The following is a 19,769-nucleotide window of genomic DNA, read 5'->3' as shown; positions in this document are numbered from 1 at the left end:
TAAATGAGGTAGATCACCTCATACCATTTTATAATTCCACAAATGATTTAAATCTCCAAGTATTCATATAAGAGTGTTTGACCAGGGGTTCAAACATCACATGAATTCACTTGAGACAAGATTTAAATGAAGTAAAATACTTCATATGATTTACATAATGGTTTTGGACAATATCACTTAACTAAACTAGCCAGATTGTCCATTAATTAAACTAGGGCATGATCATGCAAGGTGCCCACACCATTTTCTTGCAGAAACAATTGGTGTAAGTCAAATGTGAGCTATAGGAGTTGGAATTAATTAAATATCTATTTTGGTTAATTTTTAATAATTATTTGAATATGAAAAAGTCCATGCCTTCTTCTTTTTATCATTTTATTTCTACAACAGATCTTGAGGTGGGACCAGTGGCATGTTGTAGAACTTTTCACTAGCTTTCCAAATATACAAAAATTGTTAAATTTGGCCAAGCCAAACCGATTATATGAATTTTCAAAGTTGGGTCCAGTATTGAATTTGAATTAAATTTATTAAACGAGATTTGAATTAAAAAGGCCGGCGGGAAAACTAACTGGGCCTAAACGTTTAAAACGGCCCAAGGCCAGCCCACCACGCGTCCACGCACGCGTGGGCTGCCTGACAGGGGGCTCCACCCGTCAGCGACGCTTAACGCCCGAAGCGGTATGGATCAACGAGGAGCGTTGGATTAGAACAGGATCTAACGACGCACGTTCATCATCGTCGACGGCGAGAGAGGGACTCGCCGGCGGCTCGGGTAGGGGGTCGGAGGCTCACCGTGGCTCCAGCTAGGGTTGGCAGTGTGCTCGGTGAAGTTGTGGACGACGACGAAGCAGCCTGTAGCAGTGGCGTCGCTCGGGGAGGCCTGGATCGACGGCGATTGCTGCAGAGCTTCCGCGGCTCCGATCTTCCGATTGAGCTTGCTCCGGCGACGATTGAGGTGGCTAACGGTGCTAGGCGAAGCGGTGGTGAGAGGTGGTCATGGTGGTGTGCTTAGTTGTGTCCGGGGAGTGCTCTATTTATAGGAGGGAGGGGGTGCTGCGAGGCATGGTGCGGGTCATCGCGGGCGCGGCGTCTCCGGCGAGCTAGGGAGCTAGGCGATGACGCAGCGACGATCGGGAGGGTACGGCGAATCCGCGAGCGTCCGCGGCGAGTTAATGTGACGCGTACGATGGTCGGGTCCTTGCTCGTACTGGCGCGGCCGTGGCGGGCGCGCTCGTCCTCTCCAGCGACCGTGGTCGCCAAGGCATGACGTGAGCATGTCCGGCGGGCTATGCGTGGCGAGAGAGGTACCAGGGCGAGCGGGGTTGGTCGGGGTACGACGAGGTACGGCGAACGCCGCGTGGCCGTGTCGCGCGCGTCCGTGCGCCGATGACGTCGCCATGCCGCTGGCGGTGTACCTGGGACGTACTGGGCGCGACCATGGCGAGTCGTGGCGTCGTCCTCGCGGTCAAGGGCGTGTACTGGCGAATCCAGGAGATCAAGGGCTACGTGTTTGACAAGGTGGTGAGGGCTGCCGTGGAGAGAAGAGAGGGGAGGCGCGTCGATGGCGAACGTGGCCGGCATGGCCATGTCCACGCCATGTCTGGCCCTCTCCTTGGTTTTCTTTGCATGGGCTAGGTGTAGGAGTGTCCAGGGGTCAATGCTAGGGCAGGTGAGGGTCAAGACTTGGCCTGGTTTGATCACATTTGAAAAATTGGGAATGTTGCATATGTTTCAATGTCTCATCTTCACTTGATCATAACTTTTGATTCAAAAAGAATTTGGTATGATGATCTTTACAAAAGTTGTTCATCTTGTTGTGTACTTGGATGACATGCAAAGATTTGAATTTGTTTAGTTTAGAAATCTTGAAATATAGAGGCTCAAAGTGGTGACCAGAATATAAAAGTCAAAAATGACCATTATCTCATGTGATCATATTTTGAGTTTTGAATTTGGTTTAAATGGTATTTCTTTGATTCCCAAAGTTGTAATAACTCTTGAATATCATATTTCAAGTAATGGTGAAGATCAAATGGGTTTAGGATCAAATTTTCAAAAATGGCATAGGCCATATGTTAGGGTTTTTAGGGTTTTATTTCTATTTGATTTCTTTCTCTTTTTAATCTATTTGATTGGTGATCTTCACTTGATCACATTTGGGTCTTAAAGTTTATCACATAAACACTAAAACAATCACCATGGCATATCACTCAAAATGCACAAGTCCTATGCAGGGTACTATATGCAAATTTAAAAGTTTTTGTTGGTTCTCAATTTTGGATCTCTGGAATTCTTCTTCTTCCTTTTATTGAAATTTGGGATGTTACATATTACCACTCATATTCATCCATATTACTTGTATTTCACTATCTCTTCGCCGAACTAGTGCATCTATACATCTGACAAGTGTATTAGGTGTGTTGGGGACACAAGAGACTTCTTGTATCGTAATTGCAGGGTTGCTTGAGAGGAATATCTTTGACCTCTACCTCCTTGAGTTCGATAAACCTTGGGTGATTCACTTAAGGGAAACTTGCTGCTGTTCTACAAACCTCTGCTCTTGGAGGCCCAACACTGTCTACAGGAATAGAAGCGTGCGTAGACATCACCTATATATTCTCCCATAAGTAAAAACCCTAGGAGAATCAGTCATATTCCACGAAAAGTTACGTAGCCGCCGCCATCGCGAAGACAACTTCGGGGGACAGAAGTCTCTGTTCCGGCACGCCGCCGGGACGGGGAAGTGCCCCCGGAATCCATCTCCATCGACTCCATCGCCATCTTCATCGCTGTTGCTGCCTCCCATGATGAGGAGGGAGTAGTTCTCCCCCGAGGTTGAGGGCTCTACCGGTAGCTATGTGGTTCATCTCTCTCTCCCATGGTGTGATCTTTATGTGATCATGAGCTTTGTGATCTAGTTGAATATGTAGATGTTACTCTTGTCTATTATGAACTTTAGAGGTTAGTTTAATATGAACTCTGGAGTCACTCTCCACGGTGTGATGGTGACGGTGTGCGCATCGTGTGTGATTCCTTTATGAAGTTGTGGAGCTTGTTTACTCCGGCTTGAGGTGTGCTTTTGTAGCCCTACACAATGAATGGTGTTTGTTATCCAACAAGAGAGTGTTTGAGAGTAGCATTTACTTATTCAATTATGTGATCATTGTTGAGAGTGTCCACTAGTGAAAGTATGATCCCTAGGCCTTGTTTCTAAGCATTGAAACACCATTTACAACAAGTTCTGCTACATGTTTGCTTGCTGCCATTTTTATTTCAGATTGCAATTACTACTTATAATCATCCATATTACTTGTATTTCACTATCTCTTTGCCGAACTAGTGCACCTATACATCTGACAAGTGTATTAGGTGTGTTGGGGACACAAGAGACTTCTTGTATCTTAATTGCAGGGTTGCTTGAGAGGGATATCCTTGACCTCTACCTCCCTGAGTTCGATAAACCTTGGGTGATTCACTTAAGGGAAACTTGCTGTTGTTCTACACACCTCTGCTCTTGGAGGCCCAACACTGTCTACAGGAATAGAAGCGTGCGTAGACATCAGGGTCCGGTCCATGGCCCGGTCCGACCGGGCCCTCGACCGGGCGCCCCGACGCCAACCGGGCTCTGCGCTGATAGCAACCGGAGGGAGTACTGCGCGGCATTTCAAGGCTCCGGTTGGGCTCCGGTCTGCCGCCCGGTTTGGACCGGCGCGTCCGGTCCCTGGTCCGGTCCGACCGGCCCGTGCGCCGGACGCTCCGGTCTGTGGTCTGGTTGACCGGGATTTTCGGGAGAAAGCTGAGTTGGCAAGTGAGCAACGCCCATATTTCAAGTGACACTATAAATACCCCTTCTCCTACCTCTGAAGGGGTAGACACTACACTACAAGCTGTTCTTGAGCTCTCTCTCTCTCATACTCCATTGCTAGAAACACCAAAAGCCTCAGATCTCCCTCCTCCTCCACCCAAACTTAAATCCCTCCGGGGAAACGATAGAGGAGGACCCGATCTACTGTTCTACCGAGCCAAATCTCATTCCCCCTTGTATTCATCAAGAAGCTTGCTCTCTAGGGTTCCTTGGAAACCCTAGGTGGGCAAGAGTGGTCCGGAAGCATCCGGGCTGTGGATTTGTTCCTGACAAGATTGTGAAGGTTTGGAGGCTACCTCAAAGTCTACCACAAGTGAGTGAGCTATTCCTTCGTGGGATAGGCTCCGGAGAATAGGGTGAGCCTTCGTGGCGCGGGGAATCCTTCGTGGGACCTCCACTCCTCCAAACGTGACGTACCTTCTTGCAAAGGAAGGGAACACGGGAATACATCCTCGTCTCCGCGTGCTATCGGTTATCTCTAACCGAACTCCTTACTTGTGATATAACTGCCTGTGAGAGCCTTCGTGCTTGAGTTACTTGTATCCACATGTAGGTTGTTTCACCTAGTTTGCATTAGGCTCATCTTTATATTCCGCAAAGCCTAATATTGCAAAGAAAGAATTAAAATCTGTAGAAACCTATTCACCTCCCTCTAGGTTTACCATCTCTGAACTTTCAGAAAACATCTTGTGGCGCTAGCAAGTGACTTACTCGGGAAAATAAGGAAGGACAAACATTTCTTTATCCTTATTCGCCAAGAAGAGATTTTCAATGTAATACATCACATTGAGTCTGTTCTCATAGTTGATGAAGTAGCTCTCATACAGGTAGTAGGGATCCGCTATCGCCAAGCTCGGGGATAACTCTTGCTCTTTTCTGACCTGGTAGGACTAAACAAGCGTAAATATGCGAACAAAGTTTCGGTGGAGTCTATGCATGTGAAACATGGAGAATACGTATTGAAATCTCAGGAAAAACACGTCCGCAGGGTGTTTATCAACAAAGTCTAAGCCCTTAGGAACATTGACGACAAAAAGCGGGTATGTTGGATATTCCATACATATAAGACGCCTTTCCTCTTTCAGATTGAGGTCATGCAGACTCTTCATATCACCAGGTACCGTAGGTACTCCTCCCACGATAACATAGGTTCACCGACCACATGATACTGCCAGTCTTTCGTGTCGCTCTTGTCCACAATCCGGTGAAGAGGGATCGCCTCGCCAATGCCTACGGATTGTAGATTTGGGTTTCGGGAAGGAGCGACGATGGAGATTCCGGGAGCGAGATTGGGTACACGATATACCCAACTTCAGGTATCCTCGGTGGAGATTCCGGGAGCGAGATTGGACACACCATATCGAGTGAATCTACGTACTAAAAGTATACTAGATACATACCAAAATAGATGAATTTACTAAAAGCTAAAATATCTTATTATACTACCACTCTGAATAATGTAATACTGGTGGAACGGTGTTTTATTGGTGTTATGTCAATGACTTGCGTACTACAATATGTAGTGGTATGCTGGGTCACCGTAGGTGAGCCTCCTCTAACCTACCCCAATGGGCCCGCCCTGCCTGGGATCCACATGGGAGAGATTCATAGTGTGCAAATCATAATCCTTATTTGGCTTCTAAGCTTTTGCATCTTCAGCAGAGGTATGAGCATGAGAATGAAAAGGGAGAAAGCTTATAAATTGAATAATTTTGCACAACTACAGTTTCTAAGAGTATTCAGGATTTCATGTGAAAATAAAATCGTAAATTGTGCTTCTCAAAGCCCTTTTTTGTGAAAATCCGCTGATCTATTAATAATCATTAGCCGCGGTACAAACAACCCCAAAAGTAATAAAAATGAAAAATAGGTATTTGGATGACCTAGCGACGACTATAAACACTTGCGCGAGCCGAAAGTTCGCCGCCGTCCTCGCCCCTCCATCACCGGAACCGGGCAAAACTTGTCGTAGTATGCTAGTTGTAGTAGACATACGGGAAGTCGTCGTGCTAAGACCCCAAAGGATCAACGCATCAGAGCAACAACCATCGTCACCGATGACAATGGTAGGTCGAAATAGACTGCCATGAAATCACACCAACAAACCCGAAAAATGGCCGGATTCTAGGAGATCCGCCGGGCATATGCCACGCATCCTCCGCCGGCCCTAGATGCACCACAGGAGCAAGGAAAGGGCGGGATGACCTTATTCTGACTTCAAGATGTAGCTTTCGCCTCACCATCCCAAAAAGACACCGGAAAACAACCTAACCAAAGAACGGAAACCCTCCTGCTCGAGATGGGCCATGGTTCGTCACACCTCCAAGACCACAAGGCCACCGGAGGCGGAGCGGGCCAACGGCATCGCCAGCGAGGGAGACGGAATTCTAGAGGGCCCTAGAGGAGTTTTACTTATTGCCTCCCAACAATCGCCTCAGCCTCCTCAAAACCTTAACAATGTTTGGAATATGATATTTAGACCAAACACTTCGATTTTGTCAAATGAATGACGCAAAGGTTTGACAACTATTTGGGTAGAAACATATTGACTTCACCAGATCTTTGAACGAATGAAATCTGAAGATAGTTACTGGATTAGGAGAGAACTCTAAATCATGTAGAGGGGTTTTACTTGTGGCCTCCCAACAATCGCCCCAGTCTCCTCAAAACTTTAACAATGTTTGGAATATGATATTTAGACCAACGACTCCGATATTGTCAAATGAATGACACAAAGGTTTGACAACTATTTGGGTTGAAACATATTGACTTCACCGGATATTTGAACGAATGAAATCTGAAGATAGTCACTGGATTAGGAGAATGCTCCAAATCATGTAATAAGTACTTCTTTGTTGTTTCTATGAAAATGGAAACAAGAATCTTCCACTGTTTGGAACTAAAATTCTCATACAAGGATCTACTTAAAACTTTAAAAGACATCATACACAAAACTCAAAGAGAAGAACAATAAAGTCTACATAGACGCAACATCATGTAGAAAGTATTTTGGAAGATCATAATCAGGCATCAATATATTATCTTCATTGCAGTTTTCCAATAAATCACTAGCCGGGCTCAACTGAACATAGCAACAAGTGCGCATATCGCTATAGCGCTTTTGATATCGCGCTACATCTAGCGTTCTGAGCAATGTTCCACTAAATGAAATGTGTGTACAATCGACATCTATAGCGCCATATAGTATCACAACAACATATTTTAAGGGTTGTCTATTTTATCTTAGCATGCTATTTAAAACATTGGTGCATATACAAGACATGCTATACTATGCTTTTGTTAGGCATGAAGAGAAATTTACAGTGAAAGTAAGCAGAAAGAAGAAGTGTATGCACACTGCTACATTTGCCACTGTCAGAATGAAACGAACTTGACAACTATGGTGATTCCGTTAAGAAGGATCAAGGGAAGTCTCATGTATTGAGTCGCGTAGATGAGGCCAATGATCTGTCCTTTGAAGGTGTTTGCTCCATGGGCGCCTCCAACATCAGCGAAGCTCCATCCTCTGGGAGTAAGAAAACGGTCTTCATTCAATATGGCAAAAGCGTTGGCTATTAGTAGGAAACCCTGAAGAACTGTCCACAGCCCCATGTCTGCAAAATGAAAGTTGGACATCGGTCACAATGAAAAGAGTGCATAACGGTATGCTTTACGAAATAATCTTTATCGTTGGTTGCAACCGTGTTCAGTTGAAGTGCACAATTACACAAGCAAAATAACAATTGCCATTTTTTTCTTCTACCAAACAACCTATAACTGAATGATGTATTGTGCACTTAAGCCGGTAGCACAATATGCCGCCGTAGCGCTGGATAGATACAGGGGTCAGGAGCCTAGGAGGATTACTGAACAACAATGTTGTCTTTGCTGTTTTGAATTGATACACCATAGTGCAGCCACCGCCCTTCCATTAAGGGAGCCCATACCATGTACTACCTGTGGGTGTACCAAATTAATCTGACGCAAACAGGCATTTCCTATTGAAACTTGTCTGAATTACTCTGAGATAAGCATACTCGTGTACGAAGAAAAATGCACACACCATACCCCATGCACAAAATCCTACGGGCGAACTGACATTTATCGATCGCGCGGAGAAGAAAAATATGAACCCATCGAACTCTGGAACGAATCAGACAGCGAGGTAGGGTTTCTTACCTGCAAAACAGGAAATTCAGCCTAGTCTGAACGGATCGCGGTAACTCCACGCCGGCACCGGAGCTACGTCGCCGGCTCGCGCGGAGGACGAAGATGGATTCCGCCGTTGGAGAAGGGCTCTGGGTGGTCCGACAGAAGAGAAATAGAGACCGAGGAGAAGACGATCAGGGTGTGGGAGCCGGAGACGGACGCTACGAAGCAGGCCGATTCCAATTCTGAGTTGGACGGCCGAAGAACGGGCCGCGTGCAACATGGGCCTGTAAGTTGGGCTGGCGTGGCGAAACATGGGCCTGCCCGACTGACCGGGCCGTGCCGTGTCGGTAAGATCCTGCGATAGAGTCCGGCTCCCCCACGTCTAGGGTTAGGACGCCTCCTTTATAACCCCAGAGCCACCCAGCCGCCATTGCGCCGTAGAAACCTCGATCCGTTCGTCCCAGGTAAGAACCCGAGTCTGCCGGCAGCGGACCTCGATTCCGCCGAGGTACGCACGCGTCCGCCGCTACTTGTCGTCTCCATCCTCTAACCGATCCGCCCGATTAGTTTACCGCTGTTTCGTTGCTGCGAGATTGCATCTGCCGTTCTGATTTCGTCTCGAGAGCATCCGTGATGTTACATCCAGTTAATCATCCTTGCACTTTGAGGTTCGACAGTGAAGACAAACATTGGGGAATATGTAGTCTGAGATGCTCTCGCGTTCTTCTATTTCTTGTTGATTTTTTTTGTTTGTTTGTTTTGTTTGCGGCTTTGTGTTGCTTCAAGTCGTGGATCGATGATGCGAATATTAACTGCGTTATCTTTCTTGAACTTCTAAGTACTGAAGACACCATAGTTTACTGAGATCCAAGGAGCGCTTGAAGCTTTCGAACTTTTTTGTTTTGTTTTGTTTTATATGATCACCTATGATTAATGTGGCGGCTTGTACTATGTAAAATTAGTGTCACGATGCAGTCGGTTCTTTGTTTACTTATCGTCTTTTTTTTTTATCTTCATTGATTCGTTTTTGCTCTGACTTTTGATTGTTCTGTGCTTCGTCATCTGGTCATCGGGAGGATCAGTTTCTGACTGATCGGTTCCCAATCGACTCGTTCCCTTGAAGCAACATTGACCTGTTGTATCCTGAGCTTCTTATTGTCGTGCCCCTAGGATGCGCCTCTCGCCTAAGGGCACAGTGGCTCTTACATACATTATGCCCATTATATCTCTCTATTCTGGTTGATCTGAAATTGGGGAAATCAATATATGGCGATGATGATAAAACTAAGGCTTGTTTCTCTGTTCATTCGCAGTTGCCGCCTAAGAGCTTTCGCCCTGCCAGGTTTGAGAGCTGATGCTGCTAATTCCTTCCTTGGATGTCTGAGCCATGCTGATTTCCCCAGTTTATCTTTTTCTTTGCTTGTGCTGGTTTTCGGTTTAGGGTGTGCTTTATCATTACTACAAACATCTTCCATATATTTTGCACAATTATATTATATGCTGGTAGTCTGGTTGTATGAAAGTGGGAAGTCAATTCATGGCGATGATGATAAAACTAAGGCTTGTTTCTCAGTACATTCGCAGTTGCCGCCTAAGAGCTTTCGCCCTGCCAGGTTTGAGAGCTGATGCTGCTAATTCCTTCCTTGGATGTCTGAGACATGCTGATTTCCCCAGTTTTTTTTCCCGTCTGATTGTTTTCAGTTATGGTGTGTTTTTATCACTACTGATAGATCACTTGTAATAATATCATCAATGCAAACATTTAGTTGTGTTATTTATATATAGACATCTTACATATATTATGCACAATCGTAATTACATTCTTGCACTCTTGTTTGTATGAAAGTGGGGAATTCAATTCATGGCGGTGATGATAAAACTAAGGCTTGTTTCTCAAAACATTCGCAGTTGCCGCCTAAGAGCATTCGCCCTGCCAGGCTTGAGAGCTGATGCTGCTAATTCCTTCCTTGGATGTCTGAGCCATGCTGATTTCCCCAGTTCATGTTTTTTTTGCGTGTGCTGGTTTTTGGTTTAGAGTCTGTTTTTATCGGTACTTAGAGATCACTATATCATCAATGCAATTTATATACATATATTTTGCACTATTATATTATATTTTGGCAGTCTACCTGATTCATTGCCCTTTGTTTTTCAAAATAAAGGGTTTCATTTTTAGACTTTTCTAATTGTTCCAAACTAATAGAAGTAGCATTAATCAAATTTGCTTTTTCTCGTTCTATATCAGAGTATCCATTCATTCGATACTCATCCGCCTCTAGTTCGACTTTCTGTAATCGAATCTGAGCTTTTTCGAGTTTCTCAATGGTCCCTCTACGCAATTCTTCTGAATAGTTGGTATGAAAGTGGGAAGTCAATTCATGGCGGTGATGATAAAACTAAGGCTTGTTTCTCAAAACATTCGCAGTTGCCGCCTAAGAGCTTTCGCCCTGCCAGGCTTGAGAGCTGATGCTGCTAATTCCTTCCTTGGATGTCTGAGCCATGCAGATTTCCCCGGTTAATGTTTTTTTTTGCTTTTGCTGGTTTTAGGTTTAGGGTCGGTTTTTATCATTATTTCTGGTAGATTACTTGCAATAATATCATCAATGCAATATGTTTTGCATATATTTTGCACAATTATATTATATTCTGGCAGTCTGGTTGGTATGAAAGTGGGTAGTCAATTCATGGCGATGATGATAAAACTAGGCTTGTTTCTCAAAACATTCGCAGTTGCTGCCTAAGAGCTTTCGCCCTGCCAGGCTTGAGAGCTGATGCTACTAATTCCTTCCTTGGATGTCTGAGCCATGCTGATTTCCCCAGTTCATGTTTTTTTTTTTGCGTGTGCTGGTTTTTGGTTTATGGTCTGTTTTTATCGGTACTTATAGATCACTTGTAATAATTTCGTCAATGCAATTTATATACTTATATTTTGCACTATTATATTATATTTTGGCAGTCTGGTTGGTATGAAAGTGGGAAGTCAATTCATGGCGGTGATGATATAACTAAGGCTTTTTTCTCAAAACATTCGCAGTTGCCGCCTAAGAGCTTTCGCCCTGCCAGGCTTGAGAGCTGATGCTGCTAATTCCTTCCTTGGATGTCTGAGCCATGCTGATTTCCCCGGTTAATGTTTTTTTTTCTTGTGCTGGTTTTAGGTTTAGGGCTGGTTTTTATCATTATTTATGGTAGATTACTTTTAATAATATCATCAGGGCAAAACTTTTTTTTTGTCTCTAAATAGTGGCTTTTCTCTAATTGATTGCTTTTCTCACTGCCCCATTATTGATTAGGCCATCTACAGAGAGGTGGATCTTTGTATTTCTGCTCTGTTGCTACTACATGTTTTTGTAAATTTCATTTTTTCTTTTTTGCCTTCTAGTTAACGATGGAAAATCGCAAGATTTGTTCAGTTGATGTGATGATTACCTTTCACAGAAAATCAAATTTAGTGTTGACTAAAATTACAGACTACAATTATGTGATCAACTCCTGAAATATTTGCTGCACTGATCTTTTCTCCTGTTCCTCCGAATCTTAACCTCTTCTATTGGTGATGCAAAATCCTAATCTGAATAGACTTTGTGCCAGTATTTTATCTGGTTGCTGATGCCGTTCGTGCACAGCAAGCTGTTGCTCTGGATGAGAAGAGGAAGGATGCATCGTAATGTTCACGGAGATCGACTGAACTTGTCTGCATGTCTGCTTGCCCTGACGCTTTCTGGCCTTGAGCTCGTGGGCCTGGATTTGACACACATTGTTTATTCATCCCATATTAAACATTTGGCAGGGTTTGCACAGCGCATGGCCTTGTCTGTATCTGGAGGCTGTGATTGTCTTCTGCCAGCAGCTCAGATGGATTGATATAAATTTCGTGTAGGATCAAAGGTACGAGTCCTAGCTAATGGGTAGACTGCAGTCAGATTCTGTTATTCTTACGGGGTAGGAAGAAAAGCTAGAAAATACTTTACACACAGAAAGTGCATGGGCAACGCTGGAAATGATCTGATTCTTGGTGTTCTTTGTGACTAGTGCATCTGTCTGTGGTAATAGACTTCAATGATCAAATATCAAATTCTTTAGAAAGGTATATGCGGTGGTTCGAAATGCAGTACCTTTTCAGTAGTATTTAAACAAATATTATCGATCAATCTGTTATTGGTCTATTGTATCTTCCTTTGTCCCTGTTTGGTAGTGTCTAATTATGGTTTTGGAGCGATGATGATACATTGTGGACTAGAGTTTCTGATACTGCCACTTCAGTAGTATTTGAAGACAAACCCTTGGCTGTCTGAGCTCCAGGATTTACCAAATCATTTTGCTTTAGATTTGATTGACCTTGTCTGTAAGGTGTCATGCGTCCATTACCAATTCCAGAGGATGATTTAAGTTCCTCATGGTGTAATGGCTTGATGTGTGGTATATCCTGATTGGTGGCTTTCATTATGCCAGCTGATCTTGGAAACGCCACATATAATTAAATGTTTATTTTGACTATTTGGTTCAGTTCTGTATATAAAATAAATTAGGTTGAACTTTGAAAGTGAAAGTGTTACTGGTGACAGTGTCAACAGTTCTTTAAATGTTTCATATGTATAACTGATAGATTCTTCCAAATTCTGTGATACTGATTTCATTCTGAAGCTTATTTTGTTGAATATATGTGGATGGTGATATCACAAGTAAAATACAGTTATCCCTGTCTTACTTCTTCGGAAGGGTGCTGAGTATACTTTATAATCTGACACATCTACCTCATTGGACATCGTTGTTTTGACTTTCGTTTACAGTACTGGGATGATTGATATTTGGTCTCATTTGTCGTAACTGGCATTTGTTTGCCTTGCCGACTACCCGAATTCCGAGTCCTATATGTACATATTTTGTTTTCATTGTATTTAATGATTTGTTTCTGTTGATTAAACTAGATATATAGACAAGCATATGTCTCAATTGTCTTGTGGAAACCTGATGTTAATTTAGGTCTTTGATTTATTAATGTTTCTGGTAATGTGTTATAAAATGGATGTGTTTGAAGTTGTTTTGTCACGCTGAATTGCCACCCCTTTCGTTTGCTATTCTAAACCATGTCAGCTTTGTGGAGTAAATTGGCATATAAGGTCGGATGATGATTACAAGTGCATAGTTCAGATGATCTCACTGTGATTACTTGAACAAATAGTCTTTCGCTCCTAGCTGATGACCTTTACTGCCAATGCTGGTAAAAATCTGTGTCAAACTATATTACTGTGTGCTTCGCAGCCATTGAAAATTTGTCTCCAAATTATGTTTGTCATTGCTCTATTTTAAATATTTTTCACAAGTTGATCTAATAAAGAAATAATTCTCCCTTTGTATCAATATAAAATCTGCCAAACAGATTAAGTATCTTTGCAAGTTTGGGTTCTGAAATTGTAGGATTTAATGTCATGTAGAATGTTGCCTATTGTTGTGTCTCTTGTATCTCTAAATCAAATTGTAGGATTCTCTTCCATCCATTTGATTTGTTTTTTATGTTTTTGATTTGTTTTTTATGATTTGCGATGTGATGATGATTCATTTAGGTTTTTGAGTGGTGGCAATTGTCACCGTGAGCCAACAAACCAAAAACGACTTCTCTTTCCACTGAGCATTGCCTTCATCTATTCCTCCCACTTCCGTCTATGCTGTTTGTTTGTTGCTACATTTGCTTTCCTGTATCTTTGTTATAGTTGTTCTCAGTGGAGCTCTTGACCAGGAAGTGCCGTACGACACTGTAAACAGTAGGGTTGAAAACGAAACGGAAACTTTCCGTCCGTTTTCGAAGAAAAAGAAAATGGAGGGCCAAATACAAAAAAGAAAGTGGCATTTTGAGGAAACGAAACGGAAACGGCAAAAGCATAAACGGAAACGGAAAAGAAAACGAGGGAGCCCTTTCCGACGGAAACGGAAACGGCAGAGGAAATTCCGAAAAAATAAATACGAAAAGTTTCCGGAAATATAACCTAGAAAGGCCGGCCCTGCTTTTAGCAGACCTACATTTACACATGAAACCAGGCTTGGCAACATATCAAGTGTGCATGCAGCTGTTAAACTATGTGAGTTACTTTATGTGAATGTCCGCATGTCGAAGTGAAATGTTATATCATGTTTTATTGTCTTTTCTTTATATGTGTATTTTGGTCTACAAACCAAGGTATCATGCCGCATTGTGTTGTGGCAAATATTTGTTTTCGTAACGTATCCGCTACGTATCCGTTCCGTATTCATATCCGATGATTTCTGTTTTCATATTCGTTTCCAGGGATTCCGTTTCTATTTTTGATTCCGACAAGATAGAGGGAAACAAAAACGATAAAACATGTTTCCGTCCGTTTCCGTTTCGTTTTCAACCCTAGTAAACAGCAGCTGCTTCTCTGCCGTTGTAAGTGTCCATCCTTTATCATAACCTCTGTGGTTTGGTCTAGGATGGGATACCATTTGCTCCGGCTTGATTCAGCTGTGTGCGTGATTTTAAACGGGTCTCTGAGGGATTTATTGGATGTTTTCTATCTTAATATTTGGTTGCTCTTATTTTGGCCCGATGCCACGTCTCCGGTAGCCACAAGCATTGACCGGAGATGCTACATTGTGCCAAGAAGAAGTTTCACATTTGATAGGAACCTGTGGCTGCAAATCTATGGTTACACAGAGCCATTTTTTGTGATTACACCACAATCTGTAAGCTAGCAATTCTTGCATTTGATTTGGATGTGGGCAAGGCACTTGTTGGTGATGACGATAGAACTAAGGCTTATCGCAGTTGCCGCCTAAGAGCTTGCTCCCAGCCAGGCTTGAGAGCTAGTGCTGCTAATTCCTTCCTTGGATGTCTGAGCCATTCTAATTTTTCCAGTTTAGTTTTTTGCTCCTAGCTGATGACCTTTACTGCAAATGCTGATAAAAATCTGTGTCAAACTATATTACTGTCTGCTTTGCAGCTAAGTATTTTTCACAAGTTGATGCTTCTATTGTGGCTTTTTCCAAGTCATGGTTGTTGATGATGCAATTGTTTAGTACTGTAGAAATCATTACCTACTGTGATCCAAGGCACCCTTAGTTCTTAGCCTTTTCTTTTTGTGTCAACTTTGACAGTCTCAAAGTAATATTTGAGGCAAAGGAAAACCCTTGCTTTATGCGGTGGCCGTATATGCAATATTAATTCAGTAAGCTGTTTGCTTTGTCGTTTGTTTTGATCTTGATTCGTGTTGCTCTGAGATGTTTCTGGGTCATTGGGAAAAATGTTTTACTTGAAACATTTTTCTTTAGGATCTGTCTTTGATCGGTTCCCAATTGTATGAAAAAATAACTGACGGTTTCTGGATGGATATTTTTTTACATAGCTTTGGTACACGTTATTAATTATTGCTTCTTTCAAATTGTCTGCCTCCGTTTGGTTCAGCTTTTAAAGCCAACTTCTGCTGTGAAAAAGCAGAATCTACCAGAGAGGTTAATTTTCGCAGTTTATTCTCCAAACGCAGATGATCCTCCTGTGTAATTTCCGAAGCAGCCCGACCCCAGCTTCCATCTTGGTGAGAACTGATTTTTGGTGAAAAATAACCCAAAGCCACTCAACCTGGTGGGCCTTCTTTCTCCTCAGCTCAGCAACTTCCCCACAATTTCCGGTGTCCCCTTTACTTTTGGACAGGCGGTGCCATGGCCAGCCATGCCCATTTACAGGCTACTTATATCTGTCCTCCGCCTCTTCTTGGCCTCCTCCCCGCCCTTGAGCTGCATGCACAACCACCACGCCCTTGAGCTGCATGCACAACCACCACGCTGAGACCCTGATCTGAAGTGGTGCGCTGCTGCTTGCTGGCTGAGGTCCTTTTGCATGGCATCAACTCTGAGGAATCCATCTTTCCTTAAGGCCATGGTTGTGGTGTTTTCACTGGACTAGACATCGGCAAGCCATAGGTCCTCACAAGCTGTGCATGAGCTCCTCTGCCCTGGCTTCTGGTGGAAGAACGCTGGCTAAGTGGTGGCCGTGGCCCTGGGAGATTGAACTGGAGTGGTCGCTGGCATGGCTTGGACGCCAATGTGTATATTGTTGATTTAGATGTATTTCAAAGAAAAGATGTATCAAGATGTGACCATGTGAAGATGTGGCAGCGTGGTAATGTGAAATATTGATTTTCACTTCCATCTCAAAATGTTTGAATGTGATTGGAGACATATGCATGTTTGGAATAAATTGAAACGAAATATTTTTATTAAAGATTGGTTGCAAATTGACATAAAAAAGAATCATTAAAAAGTGATGATGTTCGTGTTTTGGCTCATATGCTCCCTTTAGTTTGAACTGCAATTTTGATACATTTTAAAATGTCAAAAAATTCTAAACAAAAAATTCACCTGTATTTCTTGACATGGTAAGTATACGCAAAGTCTTTCCATGAAAAATCAACTTGTAGTTTGACCCGTGTAAAAATGACAAAATGTAATGCTAAAAATAAGGTTTTTTTGTGAGACTTATTTTATCTTTCTTACATTGACCACAAAAAATATCGGATTTTCACGAAACTGCACGATGTACGTGCGAATTTTTTTGTTAATTTTTTTTGACAATTAGAAATATGTTTTTTGGGTGGAGGGAGCATATGCACCCAATAGCCGAATTGAATATCCGTATTTACACTATAAACAGACTTATCAAAGTATTATAAGTACTACAGACAATTTACATCAAATCCACATTTTGCACTTATTCCAACTAAACAATTTAGTCACATCCTAGAATTAGGGAGTAGCTCCCGCATAGAATAGCTCCTACTTTTATATTAGTCCCTGAAATTTAGGAGTCCTCTTTTTGCCACCTAAGCAAGTATGATCCTTTATTTTATTCCCTCCCAATGATGTCATCTGGGGGAGATTCCAAATTTCCTAATATTCCTCTAATTTCACGCCATTCCTCTGCGGGCTATTATGTCCAAAACCAACGAAAATTACCTTTCTAAATCGTGTGTTAATTTTCGTCAAAGAACCTAAATTTCCTAATTACCTCTAATTTGGTGACATGTCTTCTAGAATTTTTTATGTTGCAACGAGAAAAGGAAGAGAAAAAACAGAAAGATGATCTAAGAGAGGATCAATTGACAAAAATTTAGAACCAAGTGTTTACGTTGCTTTGTTGTGCCTTATGTAGAAAACTTTGGGGAAGTTTTATTCTGGTGGAGCATGGCATGAAGAACATTGCTGATTGTCAGATTGAGGAGCATATAAAATAATGCAAGTACTCTAAGATCTGATCATGATCATAGTATAAACTACTCCATAATAAACAAGTGCTAAATTTGCTTTACTATGTCTTATCCAGGAAGCTTTGGAGAAAGTCTATTCTGGTGAAGAACATAGCAAATTGAAGAAGATAGAAACTCATGTTATTTCTCATTCATTAGCGTCCATCTCAAGGTAGCGGAAAAGCTTTAAGTTGCAACTATAAATCAGTGATGATAAGGTCATTTATGCAGATTAGTTGATGGAATGAGGGTATATTTATGGCACTTAGAAGATTGATCTTTTATAGAGCTATCCTTGCTGTCATTGTGTAGTTCTCTGGACCATTATAAATATATAATTTGCGGTGTGAGTTTTGTAATTTAAAGACCATCGATATATTTTATTTATTGGATTGATTTTGAAATACAATGCATTCGATTTTTTTCAAAAGGGCCCTTTTTCATTGTCTTGCCCTAGGGCCCTGAATATGTATGGACCGGCCCTGACGAGCGCCATATGGAGGAACCAACCATAGGCTCTCAAAATCAGGGAGCTTAGAGCTCTTTCAAGATTGTTTAGCTTGAGCCACTGGTGGACATAGAAAATAATTAGAGGGTGGGTACACCTACATTTTCTTTTGGGTTCCTTAATTGTGATAAAATTTGCCAAACAAATATATGTAGCTAATATTTTTCAAACTAAGGTAGATTTTTTTCTCAAATTTTCGGGTAGGCCACAGCCCACCAGGCCCACCCTATGCCTATGCCCCTGGCTTGGCTCAAGCTACTCGTGGCCACAAGGGAAGTGGCCACTCCCACATTGGTAGCTGACGAGGCAGGTGTGAATTAAATTATGTGATGTACTACTTAACATCCTGTGTTGCCGCCACAGTACAATATCCGCCAGGGCGATTTGCACAAAAATAACCCAAAAGTGAAAGAAAAGCACAGACTCTCCGGCGAAACTATTTCACCCATCTAACCCTTTTGTGTGGCGCCCCTCACGTGCCCATGTGGCGCCCGTCCTGCCGGCGCCACAAACCCATCCGACGTGGCCTGCCGACGCTGAGCTGGTGAGCCGATCCGACGTGGCAGGCCGTGTGGCGCCGCTCTCGCCGGCGCCACACTTTGAAAGTGTGGCGCCCGTGGCAAGGGCGCCACACGTCCACTTAAGTTTGGCCGCGCGCGCCCGCCCAGCCCGACCCAGTTTCTTTCTCCTCCCTCTGTTCTTCCTCTCCACAGGAGGCGTCCGGCTCTCTCTCTCTCCCCCCCTCTCCGCCCACCAAATCCACCACCAAATCATCAGATCTATCCGTGGAGATCGTTCCCTACTCGTTCCTTGAGGTAATCTCCTTCGAATCTTTTCCATTCATCCACTAATTTCATAGATCTTGCTAGATTTGGACATGAACCCTAGACATGGAATTTTTTTTTGTGCACTCTATATTGTAGTGTATGTGTTGAAATTCGTAGCCTCATGTATGCATGTGTTTGAACCATAGATTTGTTGAAACCTAGATATGAAATTTCACATGTATGTGTTGAAACCCTATGTATGTGTTGAAATGTGTAATATTTACCTAGGAAATGCATTCAAATGTTTTACATATGCCTAGTATTTGTGATGGAATAACTCATATTTGTTAGTGGAATGGGTCATAATATGGTGTTTGATGTAAACATGTAGGATGGCCGGTCCTGGTGGCCGGCGAGGCGGTCGAGGCCGCGGCCCTGGGCGCCCCCGGGGGCGGGGAAGGGGCCGCCGTGGTGGAGCAGCAACGGCCCCACGCTCACCGTCACCTGCACCCTCCTCGTCTTCGCATGACGAACGCTGCTTCGAGTTCCTCCTCCGCATCGACGACGACCCACTCGGCATCAAGCGGCTACCGGACAAGTTCGCCGAGTTCGTCGATGGCGTCGAGCCGGCGCAGTTGTAGCTACGGAAGGCCAGCTGCAACTTCTGCCGCTGGCCCGTGGAGGTCCTATTCGACGGGCAGGGGAAGATGTACCTGCACACGGGGTGGGACAAGTTCGCCCGTGACCTCGCGCTCGAGCCCGGCTGCCAGCTCACCTTCCTCTACGAGGGGGACGGCGAGATGATCGTCAAGGTGTTCGACGACACAGCCTGCCACGTGCACTACCACACCGGCGAATCCGGCTCGGACACCGATAGTTAGAACTTAGAGTGTTGTGAACTCTATCTTCATTGCTACGTGTTGTTTGAATTCTATCTTAAATTGTATGAAACTATGTGCTACGATCCACATCTCTCTTCGAAATTGGCCTAGCTCCAAGAAGTAAACTTTTGCCACCATCAACCACGGCTCCATCCGCAAGACTAACATCACGGAACAATAGTACCCGGATATCCCGTCCGGTTACCTTCTTGAAGATCTCGGCTCTTTCGGCTTCCTTAGCCGTCAAGCCATCCTCGTCAACCTCCTCTTCGGGTCCATCATCATCTGAGTCTGACGCATAGCATCGGGAATAAGGAATGGAGTGGTCCATCTCCCCTTGCG

The 19,769-nt window shown here is 43.4% G+C and overlaps 1 protein-coding gene, 17 non-coding genes and 2 pseudogenes across 18 annotated transcripts; 19 read left to right on the top strand and 1 right to left on the bottom strand.

The window, feature by feature from the left end:
- Positions 1–7,204: 7,204 nt before the first annotated feature.
- Positions 7,205–8,189, bottom strand: LOC127316340 (uncharacterized). The gene is made up of 2 exons (XM_051346766.1): positions 8,048–8,189; positions 7,205–7,482 (listed from the first exon to the last, which is right to left on the bottom strand). Exon 2 carries the CDS (start codon positions 7,478–7,480, stop codon positions 7,244–7,246), a length of 237 nt encoding a protein of 78 aa, XP_051202726.1. The 5' UTR covers positions 7,481–7,482; positions 8,048–8,189; the 3' UTR covers positions 7,205–7,243.
- Positions 8,190–8,490: 301 nt separating this feature from the next.
- On the top strand, positions 8,491–16,203 carry LOC139834035 (uncharacterized; annotated as a pseudogene).
- LOC127328009 (small nucleolar RNA snoR26) lies at positions 8,642–8,736 on the top strand. Its single transcript, XR_007868922.1, has one exon. It is a non-coding gene; the product is annotated as a small nucleolar RNA snoR26 (small nucleolar RNA).
- On the top strand, positions 8,808–8,892 carry LOC127328010 (small nucleolar RNA snoR27). The gene has a single exon (XR_007868923.1). It is a non-coding gene; the product is annotated as a small nucleolar RNA snoR27 (small nucleolar RNA).
- On the top strand, positions 9,288–9,408 carry LOC127328022 (small nucleolar RNA SNORD14). The gene has a single exon (XR_007868931.1). It is a non-coding gene; the product is annotated as a small nucleolar RNA SNORD14 (small nucleolar RNA).
- LOC127328025 (small nucleolar RNA SNORD14) lies at positions 9,559–9,679 on the top strand. The gene has a single exon (XR_007868934.1). It is a non-coding gene; the product is annotated as a small nucleolar RNA SNORD14 (small nucleolar RNA).
- On the top strand, positions 9,883–10,003 carry LOC127328024 (small nucleolar RNA SNORD14). Its single transcript, XR_007868933.1, has one exon. It is a non-coding gene; the product is annotated as a small nucleolar RNA SNORD14 (small nucleolar RNA).
- LOC127328020 (small nucleolar RNA SNORD14) lies at positions 10,400–10,520 on the top strand. The gene has a single exon (XR_007868929.1). It is a non-coding gene; the product is annotated as a small nucleolar RNA SNORD14 (small nucleolar RNA).
- On the top strand, positions 10,706–10,825 carry LOC127328021 (small nucleolar RNA SNORD14). Its single transcript, XR_007868930.1, has one exon. It is a non-coding gene; the product is annotated as a small nucleolar RNA SNORD14 (small nucleolar RNA).
- On the top strand, positions 11,009–11,129 carry LOC127328023 (small nucleolar RNA SNORD14). The gene has a single exon (XR_007868932.1). It is a non-coding gene; the product is annotated as a small nucleolar RNA SNORD14 (small nucleolar RNA).
- Positions 11,429–11,508, top strand: LOC127327975 (small nucleolar RNA Z155). Its single transcript, XR_007868891.1, has one exon. It is a non-coding gene; the product is annotated as a small nucleolar RNA Z155 (small nucleolar RNA).
- On the top strand, positions 11,666–11,777 carry LOC127327994 (small nucleolar RNA snoR100). Its single transcript, XR_007868908.1, has one exon. It is a non-coding gene; the product is annotated as a small nucleolar RNA snoR100 (small nucleolar RNA).
- Positions 12,227–12,320, top strand: LOC127327978 (small nucleolar RNA Z157/R69/R10). The gene has a single exon (XR_007868894.1). It is a non-coding gene; the product is annotated as a small nucleolar RNA Z157/R69/R10 (small nucleolar RNA).
- On the top strand, positions 12,384–12,496 carry LOC127327998 (small nucleolar RNA snoR80). Its single transcript, XR_007868911.1, has one exon. It is a non-coding gene; the product is annotated as a small nucleolar RNA snoR80 (small nucleolar RNA).
- LOC127328049 (small nucleolar RNA R38) lies at positions 12,677–12,769 on the top strand. Its single transcript, XR_007868956.1, has one exon. It is a non-coding gene; the product is annotated as a small nucleolar RNA R38 (small nucleolar RNA).
- On the top strand, positions 13,134–13,225 carry LOC127327955 (small nucleolar RNA snR60/Z15/Z230/Z193/J17). Its single transcript, XR_007868871.1, has one exon. It is a non-coding gene; the product is annotated as a small nucleolar RNA snR60/Z15/Z230/Z193/J17 (small nucleolar RNA).
- LOC127327984 (small nucleolar RNA Z152/R70/R12) lies at positions 13,560–13,651 on the top strand. The gene has a single exon (XR_007868899.1). It is a non-coding gene; the product is annotated as a small nucleolar RNA Z152/R70/R12 (small nucleolar RNA).
- Positions 14,370–14,530, top strand: LOC127327982 (small nucleolar RNA Z112). The gene has a single exon (XR_007868897.1). It is a non-coding gene; the product is annotated as a small nucleolar RNA Z112 (small nucleolar RNA).
- LOC127328011 (small nucleolar RNA snoR2/U65) lies at positions 14,574–14,710 on the top strand. The gene has a single exon (XR_007868924.1). It is a non-coding gene; the product is annotated as a small nucleolar RNA snoR2/U65 (small nucleolar RNA).
- LOC127328027 (small nucleolar RNA SNORD14) lies at positions 14,766–14,873 on the top strand (annotated as a pseudogene).
- Positions 16,204–19,769: the final 3,566 nt, after the last annotated feature.

The sequence above is a fragment of the Lolium perenne genome, chromosome 1, assembly GCF_019359855.2.
Source record: "Lolium perenne isolate Kyuss_39 chromosome 1, Kyuss_2.0, whole genome shotgun sequence".
NCBI classification, from domain to species: Eukaryota; Viridiplantae; Streptophyta; class Magnoliopsida; order Poales; family Poaceae; genus Lolium; species Lolium perenne.
Note: the sequence above shows the minus strand (reverse complement) of the source record. Positions and strands in the feature narration are given on the sequence as shown.

What these genes read in the sequence shown, in the direction of transcription:
- LOC127316340 (XM_051346766.1), bottom strand. Translation starts at nt 7,480, where the DNA reads ATGGGGCTGTGGACAGTTCTTCAGGGTTTCCTACTAATAGCCAACGCT.